Source organism: Phocoena phocoena, chromosome 1, assembly GCF_963924675.1.
Source record: "Phocoena phocoena chromosome 1, mPhoPho1.1, whole genome shotgun sequence".
Lineage (NCBI taxonomy): Eukaryota > Metazoa > Chordata > Mammalia > Artiodactyla > Phocoenidae > Phocoena > Phocoena phocoena.
This window is the reverse complement of record NC_089219.1, coordinates 160,936,181-160,958,828: the sequence shown is the minus strand read 5'-3', so window position 1 is coordinate 160,958,828 and position 22,648 is coordinate 160,936,181. Positions and strand designations below refer to the sequence as shown.

General features: G+C 38.7%; 1 protein-coding gene across 1 annotated transcript in view; it reads right to left on the bottom strand.

Annotated features, from left to right (window-relative positions):
• Positions 1 to 1,441: 1,441 nt before the first annotated feature.
• EFCAB2 (EF-hand calcium binding domain 2) overlaps positions 1,442 to 22,648 on the bottom strand; it is a 127,777-nt gene continuing 106,570 nt past the window's right edge. Inside the window, exons 4-7 of the mRNA XM_065891263.1 lie at positions 7,242 to 7,321; positions 6,369 to 6,411; positions 6,189 to 6,255; positions 1,442 to 1,674 (exon numbers count right to left, since the gene is read on the bottom strand). Of these exons, the coding sequence (XP_065747335.1) occupies positions 1,559 to 1,674; positions 6,189 to 6,255; positions 6,369 to 6,411; positions 7,242 to 7,321 (306 nt within the window). The 3' untranslated portion in view covers positions 1,442 to 1,558. The remainder of the gene's footprint in view (positions 1,675 to 6,188; positions 6,256 to 6,368; positions 6,412 to 7,241; positions 7,322 to 22,648) is intronic.

Genomic DNA, 22,648 nt, shown 5'->3' with positions numbered 1-22,648 from the left:
CACAGCTGTTTGCCCCTTTGGAGGTCCTGAGGCCCTGCCTCCGTCTCCCGGTCTGAGAGCCCACTCCTACCTGTATGTATCTCTACTACTCAGACTCCAGAGAGCATTGTTACAACTGCTTTCTTGTGAATTCCTCTACTCCCTTGACCTTTGGTTGCCTCCATCTCACTCAGATGATAAACCTTAACCCTGAATCAATACAACAATCCATCATTTTTGCTCGTGGGCCCGAGTTACTGAACAAAATCCTCCAGGATTTCTTGAAATTCTTACATGGGCTCTTTCTCAACTCTTTCTCCCATTTCCCACAAGAGATATTTCCAAATTTTACCACTCTCCTCAAGCTCTGTAACCTACCACCGTCCTCTTCACTCAGAAAGCAACTAGAGGCCCTGCATGTGCCCTGTCTGAAATGTGGTTGCTGATTGACTTGCAGGTCTCCCTCACTAAACTGTGATCTCGACTAGTTAGGGACTGATTCACCGTGCAACTCCGGCTCCTAGTACATTAACTAATAATTCTCAGTAAATGTTTCATGAATGAATGAATGAACAATGACAGAGTCTCTTAAGTAGCAGCCCCCTGCATGCCTAGGAGGAAGAATCACAAGCGGCATTAAATGTTTATATGTATATATAGGCACATGTAGTGCTGAAGCATCTTTAAATAGAGATCACTGTGTGTGTGTGTGTATGAAAGAATGATACAGGTTATGGAAGATTATTCATTTTCCTTTATCTTACTTTCCCCTTTGCTTTTCCATTGTGATTCTTTGTGCTCAGATAACTTTATCCCGCTCTTTCAACAGCTGTACCTCCTGCACCCCATAACATTTCTCAATTTTCTTACTCAGTATTCAGGACAATATTCTCATGACAGGTATTCTGAATAGGTTAAGAATTCTAAAGACCACAAGAGAATTGCCACTTCCTTACATTACCGATTTCCAATCAGTCTTCTTTGCTCAAGGTTCAATTATCTCAACTCCTTTAGCTATTCCATAAATGGCAGGTAACATGCTAGATCAGCAAATTTAAATTTTTATGCTAAGTTACTGTCATCTCAAATGAGATTTATAATTGGCACTCGTAGGAAATTAATTATTAATATCCGCTTCAATGACTTTCCTTCCACATTCTGATTGCTGAAGTGCTCGCTGTTTTAAAAAGAAGCTGTCATCACATTACTACTCATTTTCAATTTATGGTCATTCTGCCCCAACCCAAGATCTTTACATGCAAAACTTTGGGTCATTCGAATCGTTCTTCATTTTGTCAGCTTAATTAATTTGAAAGTAACCTGGGTTTTATATCCAATATCTATATTTTAAGAATAGTTTTAAAATAATTAGCAGTTTGTCATTCCATAGGGCTAGACATACTAAATAAATTTGTGTTTTACACTGTTATGATCACCTTTAAAAAACAAAATATCTTGCAATAGTTGTCACAAGGCATTAATTAGCAGTATGTAGGAATTATAAAATAAAATGTGAAATTAACAAGGACAAGCAATTCTTAAAATGATCTTTCAATTAGAAATGAAGTCTGTAGAGTGTTTAATTTTCATCTATCACCATCATTGTTATATAGTCCTTGTAATGAATTGAATTCGATTCTGGATCAATTGCAGCAGACAACATTTCTTCCATTTCCTCCTGAGAAAAAGGCTCACCTGGGAGGAACAAGAAGGGAAACTCATCATTTACAATCCTCTGATTTTTTTTTTCTCTTTCCACTAGCCCACTTAACTGCCGTGGAGCCCCACCATCCCCCATTGTGTCTCTAGTTACTTTCCCTGGGGCCATAAAGCCAGCACATCGTGACAGTCCAGAGGTTCAAAGAGCATGCTGTTGGACCCCTGGCAAATTCTGGAGTTATTTTACCTTGCAGGTATCGTATCTCAAGCAACCTATAGAATCAATCGTTTCAGCCAAAACAGCAGGAGGACATGAAAACATCATAAATAAGGTTGTTTATTTACTTAAATTAAAACCACTAAAATCGCCAAAGGATTAACCTGAAGTCATAGTTTTACAGGGAGTCTAATCATTATATTTAGTAAGGGTATGAAGAAAGGATTAACTGGTTGCTATGCAGAAATGCTGAAGAAGAGAAAACAGAGTTTTAAGCTATAACAATGTCTATGAATATTCTCTAACCAGGGTACGTCAATTTAGTGATCCAGCTGCACGCAGTGACAGATGCATTCATCAGCCAGTTCAAAACAGTCCTCTTTGTTATAGTTTGGCCCAGTGCTGCTGTCAAATGAAACCACAAGCTGGATAGAAAATCTGTGGGCTTTAGCTGGATTCAGGTAATAGCTGAAGACCATCTTGGATATTGGTTTCACCAAGATGAAAAGCAAATTCAGGAAGAACATTGGAAACACGGTCATCTATTTAAGATAGAACTTTGTGCTAACATTAAACAAAAATACAGAAGCATCCAAATCGCCAGCTCACCCCTAAAGAGCCTTAATCCAAGCAGGTAAATTTCTGAGTTTGTCACCTGCCACTACAACGTTTTCTAGGTGGAATTCAGTTAATAATACAGAAATTATTCAAGTGGGGATTTTTATGACAATGATGATAGTATTACCAAACAATGGGAACGTGCTTGAGTTCTTCTAAAATCATGTTTACGTCTTAAGGAAAGAAAGAATGCCTAAGATGCCTAAAAAGACAATTTCTTTTTCTTTTTAATTTTATGTATTCATTTATTTAATTTTTTAGCTGCATTGGGTCTTCGCTGCTGCACACGGGTTTTCTCTAGTTGCTGAGAGCGGGGACTACTCTTTGTGGCGGCGCGTGGGCTTCTCATTGTGGTGGCTTCTCTTGTTGCAGAGCACGGGCTCTAGGCGCCCGGGCTTCAGCAGTTGTGGCTCGTAGGCTCAGTAGTTGTGGCTCGCGGGCTCTAGAGTGCAGGTCAGTAGTTGTGGCACACAGGCTTAGTTGCTCCACGGCATGTGGGATCTTCCTGGACCAGGGCTCAAACCCGTGTCCCCTGCATTGGCAGGTGGATTCTTAACCACCGTGCCACCAGGGAAGCCCCAAAAGACAATTTCTGAATCTTTCTTATAACCTGATTGTTAAATACTAAATCCACTGGCAATGAACTTTGCTGGGCATGTAAGTCCTCACGAGAATACTGACAATAAACATTTATTGAGAACTACCGTGTGCCAGGCACTGATCTTAGTGCTTCACAGATATTAACTAAGTTAATCTCCCAACCACCTCATGAGAGGTAAGAACTATTATCCCCACTTACAGCTGAGGACACCAGCACACAAAGAAAACAGGCAGGCAGCCCCAGCCAGTGGGTGGTGGAACTGGGTCTGCATGCCAGCAGTCCAACTCAAGGTCCAGGAACCACACTTGACTGCTTGGAACAAGGTTTTGCTCACAGTGAAATATGGAAGGTGGGCTTCCCTGGTGGCACAGTGGTTGAGAGTCCGCCTGCCGATGCAGGGGACACGGGTTCGTGCCCCGGTCCAGGAAGATCCCACATGCTGTGGAGCGGCTGGGCCCGTGAGCCATGGCCGCTGAGCCTGCGCGTCCGGAGCCTGTGCTCCGCAATGGGAGAGGCCACAGCAGTGAGAGGCCCGCGTACCACAAAAAAACAAAACAAAACAAAACAAAAACGGAAGGTGGTCACTGCTTCCTCAGGCAAGGAAAGAGATACGTAGTATTTGATTAAGGATGGGAGGAAAATAGCTTAAGGATTAAAAGCACAAGCTTGGGAGCCAGACTGCCTGGGTTCAAATGCTCTACTGTCTCATTAGCTTTAAGATCCCAGGCAAGTCACTTAACCTCTCTGTGTCTCAGTTTTCCTGTCTGTAAAACGCAGATGATAATAATATTACCTATCTCATAGGCTTGTTATGAGAATTAAATGTTATTATTTGAATAGCACTTAGAACATTGCCTGGCACATAGGCAGCGATATGTGTTTGTTCGAAAAGTTTTCTTCAAGATCTTCCCCGCTGCTAAATGCTGTCTGACACAATACACATACCTGGACACATGTGGACTTCTATCTTGCAGGAACTTGATTCTATGTGATTTATTATGTTCACCATACAACATCCTGGGCATTTAGAATGCATATTCTCAAAGTGATTAGTATTCTGTGGACACTGTGAAAAGTTGCACTGTCTCTGTATCCACTGCAGTCTGTTTCTGATTGCTCTATTTCAGTCAGTAGCATTACCGTAATACCCGTCGTCCAGGCCAAAGCCTTGTTACTTTTGACTCAGCTCCCATCTTTGTCCCCGGCACTCTGTTACTCATCATGACCTGTGGATCCTTCTGTAGACAGTCCTATTGTATCAATCCCTTCTTTCCATTCCCATTGCCACTGCCAGATACAGCCCTTCAAAATGCTGAACTAGCCTCCTAACTGGTCTCCCCAGTCTCTCCTCTTTCTCGATCATCTCACAAACCTACCAGCACCAGATTAACCTTCCCACAATCTCTCTTGCATTGTGTGATTCACCTGCTCAGAACGCTACAACGCTTCTCCATTGCCCGTAGGATGAATCCTCCTGAGCCCCGGCCTCCGCAATCTAATCCCAGTCAATCGACCTAGATTCATTTCCTACCGTTTGCCAACAAGACCCTCTGGGCCCTGTCTTCTCACAGGCTCCCGAAATATCGTGCTCGTTCCCACCTCCCAGTTTTTGTTCATACTTTCTATCAATCTATGTCTCCCCCTAATCAGCCCCTTCACCCATTCTACATTCATCTCCTCACTCATTCGTTAATTCAACCAATATTTGCGGAGACTTACTATGCGTGGGAGGTGCTACAATGCGGAAGATTTTACCCCTGCTCTCAATAAACACCCAGGTAATTCTACCATCTTAACAAACCTATTTTCTCTTTAAGTCTTCCCAGACCAAGCTTTCCAGGCTGGTCCAGCCCACATTGATCTTCTGATACTCACTTTTTTCTACTGTCTTATATTTTGAATTGTTTTATACGTTGGTTTTATTTCCTCCAGTAAGACTATAATTTCCTTGAGAAAGGGAGCTGATTTTAGTATCATTACCTCTCGCTGTGCTTAGTATCCCTCACCTACACAGTGGGCATGTCATACTAATGACATTGAACTGTTTTGGTTGTTTTGACGAAATCCATGTTGCCTAATATAACCTAGGATTTACTTCCCTTAAAGTAATGCCTAGGTTGGTGCTTTGAAACATAACACTTCCATCAAAGTTAACCCCTAAGATAATTTTAACAAGGTCATGGGTTCTTGGACGGCAGTTATGACGATCATGCCACTCTTACTCTCACCCCCTGTATTCTCACCTAATGGTGGATCAGGTCAAAAATGGTCCAATCAGTGGCACGTGGAGATGCAGTCTTAATCTTCCTGACTCAAAATTCCCTGCACTCCTGATTGTCTCAAGTGATTAGCAACTCTGAATCACTCAGGACTCATCTATGAACTAGTGAACTGAACAGAGATGGAGCTCTAACTTTATATAGGAAGAGGGGAAGCGACCAATATGAGAATGGCTTCAAAAGAATGTCCATTAGGCTACTGACATTCAGGGAAAACAAATTTACGCATCGGCCTAAGCAGAGGGAATTCCTAAAGGAAATATGTTGGCATACATAGGTGTGCACATATGTGTATGTATGTGTGTGTGCATGCAGGTGTGTACAGTGCAAGTGCAAAGCAGACATATATGGTACCATTGGCATAAAAAACTGAAAATTTTTATGTGAATTCGTATTTATTTGAGGCTGTATTATCCCTAACTTCACCCACTGAAAAGTTTTTATAAAAGAAATTTTTATAGACCCCAATTCAAATCTTCAATCTAGTAACAAGCATTGATTTATAGTGATGGATAGTTCATGTTTTCCTGGTGGCATACCCTTTACTCTGGAAATACTCTAAGTGAATGGAATGACTTCAATTTATAGAAGTATCATTGTACTTTACAAAATCCTACAAGGCAATAATCCATCTCCCCTTAACTTATTCTTTGTTCTCTTACCCCCTACAAAATGGAAACCACACCAAAACCAAAATAAGAAGAAGAGTAAGTAACTCCTTTTAACTGGAATGACTGATTTTAAAGTATCCCCTAGAACTTTTGCCTAATTGTTTTTAAATTATTAATCACTTGAATAAGTTACTGTTATAAGGTAAGTAATAAATCACTCTCACCTTCTCCAGTCATATACTTGATCAATTCTTCCTTAGAAAGAAATCCACGTTTAGCTGGATCTAACACCTAAGGGAAAAGAAAAGATAGATAGATATTATATTTTTTGTTTGGTAAATAAATTCTGCATGATGAATTTTTCATGTAAATATAAATATATATAAAATCTGGAATTTACACACCTCAAAAGCTCGATGAAGGGTATCTTCTGGAATTGGTCTATATCTAATTATGCAATAAAAGGAGTAAATGCCACAGTATTTAGCTCAGTCTGTACGTAACAAATGATCACATTAAAAAAAAAAAAAGCTGCTAACATACTAGGATATTTAATAATACTTTCCTCACTGAAATAGTTTTGGATATCTAGATAATAAAGTTGAAAGTACTCCACAGCCACAAGGAATACTTAGTTAAAAATCACTGGCATGTTTGATGTTATCTATTAGCTTTTTCATTATTGTGGAAAATAATCCAAACAAAACTCGTTCCCATTATTATCTCCTCCCAGGTAGATGAAATTACATGCACTAAGACCCTGTGGGATGCATTGGAGGCCAGGAGGCTGGAGCACAGGGAGAAAGGAGGAGAATGTTTTCAGATGATGCTGGAGAGAGAAACAGGGACCAGAACGTGCAGGGCATTACCATCCATGAAAGTGACTTTGGTTATTTTTGTTTATTTGGGAACAAAATTTCTACAGTAAACCAACTATGGTAAGCTAATGCTACACTTTCTCTAGAAAAATAATTAGGGCTAATTCTTATTATCATTGATAATTCAGAACAGAAGGTAATAAGAATGTTGTTGATTTATGCTTTTTGCAGCTTATTTGCCCTTTAATTACACTTTGCTTATTAGATTAATACTGAAGTGGTTGATACTTCGGAGCACATACCAACCAGCAGTTCAGAAGTATAGAGAAAAATTAGAAGGAAGCTATCCTATGATAAATATTGGTTGAGTATAACATATAAAGTGAAAAAGCCAAGTGTTTTGAGATTAATGCAAGTCCAATCATTACCTTACCTTAACAATTGCACTTATTTTCTTACCTTCTTTCCAGTAGTACTTCAGTCATCACTGGAAGAAATTTTTCAAATCGAATGTATCCAGTGGGTTCTTCTTCCTCCACCTAAACATTCAATAAAAAATAGCCACTTAGGGCTTCCCTGGTGGCGCAGTGGTTGAGAGTCCACCTGCTGATGCAGGGGACGCAGGTTCATGCCCCGGTCCGGGAAGATCCCACATGTCGCAGAGTGGCTGGGCCCGTAAGCCATGGCCGCTGAGCCTGCGCGTCCGGAGCCTGTGCTCCGCAACGGGAGAGGCCACAGCAGTGAGAGGCCCGCATACCGCAAAAAAAAAAAAACCCAAAAAAACAAAAGCCACTTATTCATTCAACAAATGTATTGAACAACTACTTTTTTCCAAGCACTGTGTCAAGTGCTGGGGATTTGATAGTGAGCATACTTGCGCATGGTCTCCACTGACAGAATTTATATGCTGGTAGCAGAGATATATATCCATCAACAAACAACAAAGCTAAGTGTCTAATTATAAGTTTATGTTAAGTACAATGAAGTAAAGGAGCATAGAATAAAGAAAACTTTTCTGGGCCAAATCATCAGGAAAGGCATTCATGAAGAAATCACACTTGAGGTGATTTATAAAGGAGGGTAGAAGACAATCAGACAAAGACAGCAGGGAAGACAGTCCCAGGTAGATGAAATTACAAGACCCTGTGGGATGCACTGGAGGCCAGGAAGCTTGAGCACAGGGAGAAAGGAGGAGAATGTTTTCAGATGAGGCTGGGGAGAGAAACAGGGACCAGAACGTGCAGGGTGTTACCATCCTTGAAAGTGACTTTGGTTATTATCCTAGGACACTGCTACCCTAAATCACTGAAGGTCTCATAGATGTGTGTCTGAAAGCTCACACTGTTTGTACGTCAGCCAGCTTCTGCTGTAGTCTAAGCAGATATGACAAGGGCTTGGATTAGAGTGGTGGCCATGGAGAGAGAAGTGGGTGCTTTCAAGAAATATTTAAGAAGTAAAACCAATAAAACCTGGCACAGCATCTATTATGTGCAAGGATGAGAAAAAAAGAGGAGTCAAGGACAACTCCCAGGATTCTGACTTGCACAAATGGGATGGAGTAATGTTCTTCCCTGAGATAAGGAACACTGGGTAAGAGACCAGGTTAGGGGACCAATCTCAATGTCAAGGACTAAAATATCTATCGAATCCTTGTAATACTTATTAAATAACCAGATGGCCTGTGGAACGTTGCTATATCACCACTAATTAAGAGAAGACAATACCTAAGAAAGAATTTTTGGTACCCAGCACCATCAGATGAGAATGAGGAAGACTCATGCCCACGAGGTTCAACTTCGATGGTGTGGCTACCAATACGCTATTAATTTTAACTTTCATGTCACGCTATTTATGAGGGGATGTAAATTTTCCACTCCCTTTCAAAAATTCTATTAAAAGGCTCACATATCCCAGTTCAACAGTGGAGATTTTTAAAGATTTATTCTTTGAGCAAAAGATAAGAAATCTATAGGTGCTGCTAAGTGGAACACACTGTCATCAAATGACAACTATTTTTGAATGTTTATACTAGATTCTTACCTAGTATGAGTGAAGCCCTTGGACTCCACTATCGGCAAAAAATGTCATCCATTTAATGACAGAATGACGTGTTTCAGAACTTCTGAGCCCACCAATACATGAACAATTATTTCCAGCTGCCTCTAGATCCAAGGCAAGCTTCTTGCAAATTAAGGTTCATATGGCTCCAATGTGCTTGAGTAAGCACTCTGTAACTCCCAACCCCGCAAGCCTCTTAAAAATAAAATGTCAATCTCATGAGACTGCCTCTGGAGGGATAATTTTTAAATTAAAATGATGAGTTTCTATTCTAATTAATCCAGAAATCTGTTCCAGAAGCTAGAGCAATGGTTTGTTTCCCTTTCCCTACCCCCAACAAACCACTGCAGAGCAAACAGTCTTGACCTTGAAAGATCAAAGCTCTTCTTTAATTTTTGAGCATCTTCATTAATCTACAAACTGTTTTTAGTTTTTCTAAAGGGAGTTCAACTCTATAGCACTCTCTCCATCACATGAGAATTCACAAACACATACTATGTCCCTCATAATGCTTCCCCCCCATCGCCACACTCCTGCACAACTTCCACAAGCCCTTGGTGCTCTGAACATGGGTGAAAATGTTGCAGGTCATTCTGGCCTGACAGATCTGTGTAGACCCAAAACTCCACAAAAATAATAAGTTAAAGCAAATCTCCAATAAATCAGGATAGCAGATGAGGCATACATTTTCCTTAGCTTTTTTTTTTTTTTTTTTTTTTTTTTTTAAAGAGGGATAATGAACAAACAGGGGCCTTGGGATTAAAAAAAGGAAGAAGAAAAAATGTGTAAGTCCATCTTCAACTTAGGCAGATTGTGAAAATCTTTCTATGACTCAACACTGTCCTCTAGAGGCCACAACTAATCTGTTCTTTTGTACTAAAAGACGTACAAGCAATGGCATAAAAACAATACAATTATATGATATTTCTAAATACAGCATTAATGTACTGTATAATATATACTACTTTCTAGTATAAAAACTTTTTTATTCTTTAAATAAATTTATTTTTGAATAGTTTTAGATTTACAGAAAACTTGCAAAGATAGTAGAGAGTTCCCATATACCCCACCCCACCCCGCCCCAGCTTCCTCGATTGTTTACCCTTTCCTTATTATGGGACAACTACACTTGGTTCATGGTCACAACTAATGAACCAATCCTGACACATTGTTATTTACTAAACTTTATGCTTTATTTGGATTCCACTGGTTTTCTAAAAGGCATTTTGGGGAATTCCTGGCGGTCCAGTGGTTAAGACTCTGTGCTCTCACTGCCGAGGGCCTGGGTCCAATCCCTGGTCAGGGAACTATGATCTTACAAGCTGTGCAGCATGGCCAAAAAGTAAAAATAAAATAAATAAGTTAAGTTTAAAAAACATAAATAAAAAATAAAAGGCATTTAAAAAAAACCTGGTATGTTCCTCTACCATAAAAGAGAAACAAGAAGAGTAGGGTAGAATACCACTCTTGGCAATCTGGAAATGAGTGGGTAGAGGGAGGATAAGAGGTGTTTTTATTATTTTTGGTGCAGGACAAACCAGTTAACTTTATGAGGCCATGAGTAAGACAGGACAAAAACACTACTTTCTAGAAATGTTATGTAATGATGGCTCAATGATTATTTAAATCCACATATTAAAATGTCTTTAAGATTTAATAGAAATATATCAGATATTGAACCATTCTTTATAGTATATTGTATATATACATATATAGATAGGTAGAGTTATGGGTTGAGTTGTATCTTCCCAAAATTCATATGTTGGGGTCCTAACCCCTAGTACCTCGGAATGTGACTTATTTGGAGAGAGGGTACTCCCTGAGGTAATCAAGTTAAAATGAGGTCATTAGGGTGGGCCCTAATCAAATATGACTGACATCATTATAAAAAGGAGAAATTTGGACACACAGACATGCACACAGGGAGAACGTCATGTGAACATGAAGACAAGCCATCTACAAGCCAAGGAGAAAGGCCTGGAACAGATCCTTCTCTCATAGTCAACGGAAGGAACCAACCCTGCCAACAACTTAATTCTGTACTTCTAACCTCCAGAACTGTGAGACAATAAACTTCTGTTGTTTAAGCCACTGTTTGTGGTACTTTGTTACAGCAGTTCTAGCAAACTTTATACACACACACACAAACACACACACACGCACATTGTTGTGAACCTTACATGAGATATGACATAAAGGTTCTTTGTGAGCCTTGAATTATTATGATTATCATTTTTTTTTTTGATGTTGGGGGTAGGAGTTTATTAATTTATTTATTTTTGCTGTGTTGGGTCTTCGTTTCTGTGCGAGGGCTTTCTCTAGTTGGGGCAAACAGGGGCCACTCTTCATCGCAGTGCGCGGGCCTCTCACTATCGCGGCCTCTCTTATTGCGGAGCACAGGCTCCAGACGCACAGGCTCAGTAGTTGTGGCTCACGGGCCTAGCTGCTCCGCGGCATGTGGGATCCTCCCAGACCAGGGCTCGAACCTGTGTCCCCTGCATTAGCAGGCAGATTCTCAACCACTGTGCCACCAGGGAAGCCCGATTATCATTATTTTAATCAACAGTGTACACACTTCTGATTCTATATCATGCAATGATACCTCCTCCTAAAAGAATCAATCTCTGGTGCTAAAATTTTAGACACATCCTCCACGACCCACCATATGGACCTAACTTTTTACAGAAGTTTGATCTTGCCTCCTATCTGTAAAATGTCACATGGCATGTGACGTGAATATATTAAACTGCTAGGCTAATATCTTGTCCCTTGAGCCCTGGATCCCTGCCTAGACGACAGGGTATGTGGATTAGCAGGAGTGATGTCTCCACCTTTGCTGTTCCCCTACATGCTTCTTGGACTGATAGGAGAGGGAGAATAATAGACAGCCACCAAACACCTCCCTCCTCTTCAAAAGACAAGAACAAACAAAACAAATGTATCTTGTTACTACAAACATGAATGAGGCAAAGTAAGTTATAATCTAGTCTGTTTCATCTAAGAGAAAGGCTTATGAGCTTGAAAGGAGGTAATAATTAGAAAGTAACCTCAGTAGCATTTATGAATGCAAAGGAAATAAAACCTCTTTGCAGGAAGATCCTCAGCTTAGCCTTCAAGTACCATCCTGTAAATTCATCTTAATAGCCTGCCAGCAGGTGTCCGCCCTGATACACCTGGCTTCCCCTCCTCCAAAGAACTATGGTGGTAGAGGCGACCTGAAGACACTGCTTCCTTGCCACACAAAGGGGCCACCTGCACAAGGCTAGCACAGTGCCTTCAGACAGTCCATAGTCTCTTTGCATCCTTGTGCCCAATACAGAGAAGTCTCAATAAATATGTAAATACTGTGGGATTTTTTTTTTTTTAAAGCAACATTTATCTAAGTCTCAAAGCATGAGGCAAATACTGTTTCTCACTCTACTTTGGCAAAAGTCAATTTTCTTAATCTGTTTTGCTTCTGAGGAAATTTGGGCACAGGGAAGTGAAGTGCCTATCTTAGTCCTCAAAGTCGGTCATGTGTTCTGATGGGATCATAGCCCAGGGTTCTTTCTCCCATTCCCACAGTGAAATCATCAGGCCATCTTTTTTCTCATTAAAGCATTATTTATTTTAATGCTGAACTCACTGATAGGTATAATAAAACACAGTGAAAATTCATTTCTCCCCAGTGACATACAATCAGTCAATAAACTGAACTATTTCATGGTTCCAGAAAGCAAGATAATACCAGTAGTTAAGATGGTTTATAAAGCGCCTACATTTCATCTAGCTCCAGGTCACCAAATATGATACACATATGAGTTTTTAAAACTACTTATAGAAAAAAATATAAAAACAAGGAGATAAGGAGATACTTCAAGTTCAACTTGAATACCACATATACAAATTTGGACATAAATCATGTTTCAAAACCAAAATACAATTTAGAAAATATTTCTCTACTTTGAATAGAATAAAATAATTTAAAAAATTCATTGGCATTTGCCAATTATATTATCTTTACAAATAAAAAATCTTAAAGCTACCTACTTTAGAAAAATTATTTTCTCCAAACATTCCAGAGGCTATTGTGTAAAAATTGGGATATGTACTTCTTTTGGGTTATAAGTCTCTTTCTTAGTACTGGAAGTATCAAAAAAGACTGAATCATCTTTTGGCTGGACTATCAGAGAGTCTAAGAATCAACAGGTGGCTAAACCATGTAATCAATAAGGTCCCTTCCAACTGTAAGTTTCTATAATTTGAAGTGATGAGGGGAGTTCAGTGGCTGTCAAGCCATTAATTTCCCCATTTTATCCTCAGGTCAGGGTTGGGGTGGAGAGGGTAAGAGGCTCCAGTTACACTAACTGCTTCACACCCTTCAGTTTCATTTTCTCTCCACGGAGGCATTGAGTGTCCCTCCCTACTCCTAGTAGAGCCCTCTCCTATTTGACAGAGGCAGTAAATATTGAAGCAATTACCACTAAGGTAATCCTCTACCCATTTACATAAAAAGCAATTGTTTAAAATTGTGTTGCAATAAGACTGGAGGAAAAGCTCTAACCTGGGTTGAGATTTGGCTAGCACAATAAATATGCAAATACTATATAAACTTTATTAGGTCCAAAGATATATTTAAAATCACATTTATAACAACATGTTAATTCAAAAATATCACTGTTTTTATATTTTATGAAGCAATTTTACTCAAACTGTCTATTTATCTTCAACAACAGACCTGGGTTTTTAAAATATTTATTTAATTTATTTATCTATTTATTTGACTGTGCTAGGTCTTCGTTGTGGCATGTGGGATCTTCGTTGCGGCATGCGGGATCTTTAGATGCAGTACGCGAACACTTAGTTGTGGGATCTAGTTCCTTGACCAGGGATCGAACCCGGGCCCCCTGCATTGGGAACATGGAGTCTTAGCCACTGGACCACAGCGAAGTCCCTAGACTTTCTGTTTCTAAGAGTTTGACTACTTTAGATACCTCATGTAAGTGGAATCATGAAGTATTTGTCTTTTTTGTGACTAGCATTTTCACATATCATAATATCTCCAAGTTTCATTCATGTTACTGTATATGACAGGATTTCCTTCTTAAAATGTTACTTTTTAAGAATTAGATAATAGTATGGAAAAATCATCTTGATGTAATATTGAGTAAAAAAGGTAAAATATTCTGGTTGTGTTTGAGTGATGGATACAAGAGAGATCACTCCCCTACTTTTTTCTTGTCCAATTTTAATCAGCATGTATTTTTTTAAATAATGAAATTTTTATAATAACATGGAAAATCATTGTGATATATTAAGGAGAAAGCAAGGTTCAAAACTATATATACCAAACTGCACTATAAGATTACTGTCATGTTAAAACCATGTACAGGAAAATAATATGGGAGGAAGCGCATTGAAATACTAACAAGGATTGTATTAAGGTGATGGATTGGAGGTGTGGCCAAGATGGCAGAGTAGGAAGACCCTAAGCTCACACCTTCCCACAGGCACACCAAAATTACAACTACTTACAAAGCAGCTCCCTATGAGAATTATTTGAAGACTATCAGGAAAGACTTTTCACAACTAAAGATATAAAGAAGTAACCATAACAAGACAGGTAGGAGGGCTGGAGACACTGTATTGCCAGAACCCATACCCCTAGGTAGGTAGCCCACAAATAGGAGGATACTCACAATTGCAGAGGTTCCCCCCAAGGAGCAAAAGGTTCAAGCCCCATGTTGGGCTCCCTAGCTCAGTGGTCCTGCACCAGAAGATGAGTCCCCAGAATGTCTGACTTTGTGTATAAGAGAGCTGGAGGGCTGTAGGAAACAGAGACTCCACTCTTAAAGGGCACACATAAAATCTCACACACTCTGAATCCTAGCACAGAGGCAGTAGTTTGAAAGAAGCCTGGGTCAGACCCACTTGCTAATCTTGGAGAGCCTCCCAAAGAGGCAGGAAGCAGCTGGACCTCCAAGGGATGAAGACACTGGCAGCAGCCATTTCTGGGAGCTTCTTCTACCACAATGACACCAGCACTGGCAAGTGCCATTTGGAATCCTCCCTCTAGCATATTCATGCTGGGGGCTTATCCACCCACCAGTGAGCTGGCAGCAGCCTCTCCCTAACGCCCCTCCCCAGGCCATACAGACAGCCTCGGATGGACCAAGCCCTGCCCTCCAGTGGGCCGGCAGTGGTTGCCTCCCCTCACCAGGCTGCTCAGCCAACCACATGGGAAGCCTACCCCACCCTCCAGCAGGACCACAGCCACTGCAGGAGGCAGGGCCTTGCAGCCAACTGGGCTGGGGACCAGCCCCGCTTACTAGCATGCCCACAGTAGTCAGCCCTGCCACAACAGAAGGGCACACACAGCCCACAGAGGGGGCATATAGCTCTTGTGACCAGAGGGGAGTGTGCTGCTGGGCCCCATGGGACTCTCCTACATAAGGCCACTACTCCAAGATTGGGAAACAAAACTGGCCTACCTAATACATAGAAGTAAACAAAGAGAATTAAGCAAAATGAAGAGACTATAACAAGAGACAAAGAAGGACATTATATAACGAAAAAAGGATCAACCCAACAAGAAGATATAACAACTGTAAATATATATTCACCAAACACAGGAGCACCTAAATACATAAAGCAAATATTAACAGACATAAAAAGAGAAATCAACAGTAATACAATAGTAGGGGACATTAACACCCCACTTTTATCAATGGACAGATCATCTAGACAGAAAATCAATAAGGAAATACAGACCTTAAATAACATAAGACCAAATGGACTTAATTGATATTTATAGAGCTTTCCACCCAAAAGCAGCAGAATACAGTCTTTTCAAGGGCACATGGAACATTCTCCAGGATAGATCACATGCTAGGCCACAAAACAAGCCTTGGTAAATTTACAAAAATTGAAATCATATCAAGCATCCTTTCCAACCACAATGCTATGAGGCTAGAAATCAATTACAAGAAAAAATCTTCAAAAAAACACAAACATATGGAGGCTAAACAATATGCTACTAATCAACCAGTGGATCACTGAAGAAATCAAAGAGGAATTAAAAAATACCTAGAGACAAATGAAAGTGAAAACATGATGATCCAAAACCTATGGGCTCAGCAAAAGCAGTTCTAAGAGGTAAGTTTATACTGATACAAGGTTACCTTAGGAAACAAGAAAAATCTCAAATAAGCAACCTAACCTTACACCTAAATCAACTAGAGAAAGAAGAACAAACAAAACCCCAAGTTAGTAGAAGGAAAGAAATCATAAAGACCAGAGCAGAAATAAATGAAATAGACTTAAAAAAAAATCAATGAAACTAAAAGCTGGTTCTTTGAAAAGATAAACAAAATTGATAAACCTTTAGCCAGACTTATCAAGAAAAAACGAGAGGGCTTTCCTGGTGGCACAGTGGTTGAGAGTCTGCCTGCTGATGCAGGGGACACGGGTTCGTGCCCCGGTTCCGGGAAGATCCCCATGCCGCGGAGTGGCTGGGCCCGTGAGCCATGGCTGCTGGGCCTGCGCGTCTGGAGCCTGTACTCTGCAACGGGAGAGGCCACAATAGTGAGAGGCCTGCGTACCGCAAAAAAACCCAAAAAACCAACAACAAAAAAGAGAGGGCCCAAATAAATAAAATCAGAAATGAAAGAGAAGTTACAACTGCACACAAATACAAATGATCACGAGAGATTACAGTTTTATACCAATAAAATAAACAATCTAGAAAAAATGGATAAATTCCTAGAAACATACAAGACTGAATCAGGAAGAAATAGAAAATATGAACAGACCAATTACCAGTAATGAAATCGAATCAGTAATTTAAAAACTCCCAACAAACAGAAGTGCAGGATCAGAAGGTTCACGGGTGAATTCTACAAAACATTTAAAGAGGAGTTAACATTTATCCTTCTCAAACTATTCCAAAAAAATTGAATAGAAAGGAACATTCCATGAGGACAGAATCACCCTAATACCATAACCAGACAAAGACACCACAAAAAGAGAAAATCACAGGCCAGTATCACTAATGAACATAGACACAAAAATTCTCAACAAAATGTCAGCAAACCAAATTAACAATACATTAAAAGGATCATACACCATGATCAAGTGGGATTTATCCCAGGGATGCAAGGATGGTTCAATATTTGCAAATCAATTTTCAATTTGATACACCACATTAAAACACTGAAGAATAAAAATCATATCATCATCTCAATAGATGCAGAAAAAGCTTTTGACAAAATTCAACATCCATTTATGATACATACTTTCAATAAAATGGGTATAGAGGGAATATACCTCAACATAAGAAAGGCCATACATGACAAACCCACAGCTAACATCATACTCAATGGTAAAAAGCTGAAAGTATTTCTTCTAAGATCAGGAACAAGACAAGAATGCCTACCCTTGCCACTTTTATTCAACATAATATTGGAAGTCCTAGCCACAGCAATCAGACCAGTGTACACAATATCACACTGTGCACAATACCACACAATACGTGTACACATAAAATACTGTCTTGATTACTGCTTCATGTAAATCTTGCAATGAGGTAGTGTAAGTCCAACTTTGCCCTTTCTTGTCAAAATTATTTCAGTTGTTCTAGGTCTTTCACTTTTCCATTCAAATTTTTGAGTCAGCTTGTAAATTTCTTCAAAAAAGCTTGCTGTGATTTGGCTGAAAATGTACTGAATCTATAGATCAATCTGAGAAGAACTGCCGTCTTAAAAATATTGAGCTTTCTGATTCACAAACAGGTATCTCTATGCATTTATTTAGATCTTAATTTCCCTCTATAATGTTTGCTGTTTTCAGTGTATATGTCTCACCTTTGTTAAATTTCATTGTTTCACTTTTTATGCTATTGTAAAAGGAACTGCTTGCTTAACTTCATTTTTCTAATTGTTAATTTCTAGTTTATAGAAATATAATTCATTTTGTATGTTGACTTTGTAGCCTGTGACCTGGCTAAATTCATATATTAGTTCTAATGGCTTTTAGTAAATTTCTTAGGATCTTCTAGATGAACAATCATGTTGTTTGAAATAAAGACAGTTTTACTTCTTATTTTCCAAACTGTGTATTTTTTATTGTTTCTTGCCTTGTTGCACTGGCTAAGACTTCAAGTACTATGATGAATAGGAGTGATGAACATAGACATTCCTGATTTTAGGTTAAAAGCATTGAGCTTTCACCACTGAGTAAGATGTTAGCCTTAGGTTTTTTTGTAGATGCCCTCAGCCAGGTTGAGAAGCCTCCTTTTATTCTTAGGTTGCTGGATATTATTATCTTCAATGGGTGTTGAATTTTTTCAGTGTTTTTTCCTGTATTTATTGAAATGATCATATGGTTTATCTACTTCGCCTGTTAATGTAGTAAATTACATTGATTGATGTTAAGCCAACCTTAAATTTCTGGGATAAACGCCACCTGCTCAAGATGTATTACCCTTTTTAACATATTGTTGAAATTGATTTGGTAAAATTTTATTAAGGACTTTTTGCATCTATGTTAATAAGGTCTATAGTTTTCTTTTCTTGTAATATGATTGTCTGGTTTTGGTATCAGAGTAATACTAGCCTCAGAAAATGAGTTGGAAAAGTGTTCTTTCCTATAATATTTTCAGAAGGATTTTTGTATAGAACTGGTACTACTTCTATAAATGTTTGAGAGAATTCACCAGTGAAGTCATCTGAATCTCTAGCTTTCTTTGTGGGAAATTTTTAATTATAAATTTAATTTTGGTAATTGATATGAGACTATTCGAATTCTCCAGTTTTTCTTGGGTCAGTTTTGGTAATTTTTATCTGTCAGGGAATCGGTCCAGTTATCTAAGTTGCCAGATTTATTGCCATAAAGTTTTTCATAATGTTTCCTTATTATCTTCTTAAAATGTTTGAAAGATAATGATAACTCCTCCTTTATCTTTTTTTTTTTTTTTACACAGAAGTTACTCTTTAATTTTTGCTTCAAGAAGCAGGGATCAGTAACTACAGATCTCATACTATTAAGAATTTGTAGAAGGGAAATTTCATAATTAAATTGAAAGATTATTTTTAAATTTTTATTGAAGTATAGTTGATTTACAATGTTGTGTTAGTTTCAGGTATATAGAAAAGTGATATATATATATATATATATATATATATATATATATATATACTCTTTTTCAGATTCTTCTCCATTATAGGTTATTACAAGATATTGAGTATAGCTCCCTGTGCTTTCCTTTAATCTTGACATTGGTAATTTGTATCTTAATGTCCTTAGCTATAAGTTTATCAGTTGTATTTGAAAAGACCAGTATTTTGCTTTCCGTGATTTTCTCTGTTCATCTTGTATTTCACTGATTTCTGCTCTTTATAATTTTCTTCCTTCTATTTATACTGGGTTTACGTTGCTCTTCTTTTTCTGGTTTCTTAAGATGAGAATTTAGATAATTACTTTTAGATCTTTTTGTCTTTTCTAATATAAACACTTAAAGTGCTAAACTGGCCCCTAAGTGCTGCTTTACCTGCATGACACAAAGTTTGACACACTGTATCTTCATTATTGTTCAGGGAAAAATATTTTCTAATTCCCCTTGTGATTTCTTCTTCGATTCGTGAGTTATTTAGAAGCATGCTGCTTAGGGACTTCCCTGGTGGTCCAGTGGTTAAGACTTCACCTTCCAATGCCGGGGATGCAGGTTCGATCCCTGGTCGGGGAGCTAGGATCCCACATGCCTCAGGGCCAAAGGACCAAAACATAAAACAGAAGCAATACTGTAGCACAGTATTGCTTTAAAATTGGTCCACATTAAAAAATCTTAAAAAAAAAAAAAGTATGTTGCTTAATTCCAAGTATTTGAGGATTTCCTAGTGATATTATTCTCAGTTGATCTCTATTTAATTCTTTTTCTTTTGGTATCAGAAAACATATCCTGTATGATTTTAATTTTTAAAAATCTGTTGTGACTTGTTTTATGGCCCAGTACTTAATCTATCTTAATGAACATCACATGTACACTTGGAAAGAACATGTATTTTGTGGTTGTTGGGGGTACTGTTCTATAAATATCAATTAGGTCAGAATGGTTGATGGTGTTGTTTGTGTCTTCTATATCTTTGCTGATATTTTATGTAGGTGTTCTATCAATTACTTAGAGAGGGTTACTGAAATCTTCATCTGTGATTGTGGAATTGTCTGTTTCTCCCTCTAATCTGTCCATTTCTGCTTTTTAAAAATACATTTATGATTTTTAAAACTTCCTGATGAAATGACCTGTTTTTAAATCACTGTGCAATGTAATAATCTCACCAACATGGTATTATTTTCCCAACGTCCTTTAGTTCTCCTTTATAATTACTTTAAATTCTCCATAATACCACTTAGGTTTGAACTTTAAAGGATGCAGACCTCTAAATATCCTTTCCACTCGTACTAAAATGCCATTATCTCCTCCCAGCTCTTGCACACTGAAGATCCTAGATAGCTCTAAATTAATATTAAAGGAAGAATTGTTTAGTAAACTGTATGTATGTTGGCAAAATTTGTATTAACCTTTCTCACAGTTGCTGGGTTTTGTGATATTCCACACAGGCAGAGATTATTTGGGGCAAGTGGCTAACTACAGAATATTAAGTGGAGGGATCAATGCTGAGTGATTTTTTAAATGATCTATTTCAAGAGATACATCAGATTTCAAGTTGATCTCCAGGAAGTGGAGGGCTGAAAGTTAGTATGCATCGACACTAAAATTCAAGTAAATGACAACTAGAGAACCACACACAGATTTCAATTTTTTACAGAAGAATTTAAAACATAGTCATTATTTCATTTCAGAGCAAATGAGGCAGAAACATCTCAGTTCTGAAACTATGACAGAGCATTTAGCAATATGACATTTACCCCTAGATGTTTACTATTATGTAGCTTTGATTTTCTAAATGTATTTGAATCATACAAATATCTACATGCTTTTTTCCTCTCAGTTATTTGGGAAACTTCAAATAGGGTAGTCACACCCAAAGCTTTTTAAGCATTTGGCTAGAATTTAATCTGAATAAACTGTGTTGTGAGCAACTATAGAAAAACATTTATGGGCTTAAATAGCTCAGTGATCCCTACTGGTCCATAACTGTTCTAAATATCTGTACTTTTCAAAAGTTGTGTCAATGTACCTAAGAAAACTGTAAAGACAAAATAAAACATTGGGACCTGAGCACCTACTGTGGTTAACTACCCAAACCCACGGGGGCATTTTGGTAGAGAGCCACCTACAGAGCAAGCAAATCCAAACATGCACAGAGGGCCCACAAAGTAACAGCTGATTCCTCACAGTTATTAAACTTAATCTTCATAAAAACACTATGGTATTGTTGCATTCCTTTCGCAGATGTAGAACCAGGCTTTGAAAGATTAAGTGGCTCACCAAATGCGACATGGTCATAAGTGGTAGCTATGGGATTTGAACCTAGATCTCCTGACACTAGATGTGGTATTTGCTCTACTTTGCCAGAGAAACCTATAGATCAGGAGTTGGCAACCTTTTTCTGTAAAGGGCCAGATCCTTTAAGCTTTGCAAACCATATGGTCTCTTAACTCTGTTCTTGTAGTAAGTAAACAGTCATAGATAATATGTAAGTAAAGGAGTCTAGCTGTGTTCCAATAAAACTTTATTTACAAAAACAGGTGGTGGACTGGTCCAGGGGTTTTGGCCCAGGGGTTGTGGTTTTCTGATCCCTGCTACAGATTAAAACATACAAGCAAACCATAAAAGAATCAGGCTCTAAAGTTTCTCATCTACTGACTTTCAGAGACATTTTCATTACTGCTCCCTTACTCTACTCAATGACACACAATAATTATGATTTCACTGTAAATTCATCTTCCAGTTCCTAGGTCTTCCACAGTGCCAACTTTCCTCTCTCTAACACAAATTCTAGCTTTGATGATGGTCACTTTACGGGAGTGATCAAAACCTTTTTTTTTAAACAGTGAGGACCAATGAAGGAAAACAGATTTTTTTCCCCCTTTGCTCAGTAATAATACCTTTACTGGATCCCAAAATGAAAAAACAATTTCCTGCTTTACTGAATACATTTAAATGCTAATGAAAAATTGGTACTTCTTTTTAGTTATCAAAATGCTAACGTGGAGCAACAGAGTCATCTTTCTAATCTTCCATGTGCTTTAGGATTCAAAACATGTCTTTTTTTTAGATGTTGGGGGTAGGAGTTTATTAATTAATTTATTTATTTTTGGCTGTGCTGGGTCTTCGTTTCTGTGTGAGGGCTTTCTCTAGTTGTAGCAAGCAGGGCCACTCTTCATTGCAGTGCGCGGGCCTCTCACTATTGCGGCCTCTCTTGTTGCGGAGCACAGGCTCCAGATGCGCAGGCTCAGTAGTTGTGGCTCATGGGCCTAGTTGCTCCGCGGCATGTGGGATCCTCCCAGACCAGGGCTCGAACCCATGTCCCCTGCATTAGCAGGCAGATTCTCAACCACTGCGCCACCAGGGAAGCCCAAAACATGTCTTCTTATACATTATTTCATTTATCTTTGAAGCAAACCCTGAAGTAGGTGTCATTATGGAGAAACTGATATTTACAGAGGTTAAGCGACTCACCCAGAGTCACAACTCCTTCTCTTCTGTGTGACACTAAAGAAGCAAGTACTGTGCTGGGTGCAAGGAAGGAGATAAATAAAATCACACTTCCTTGCCTTTCTCCTTATCCTCTTTGTTGATCCCTGGCCTCCACAAAAACCCACATACCTAGATAAGCAATTCTGAAAGGATTCTTCTCCTGATGGTTGCC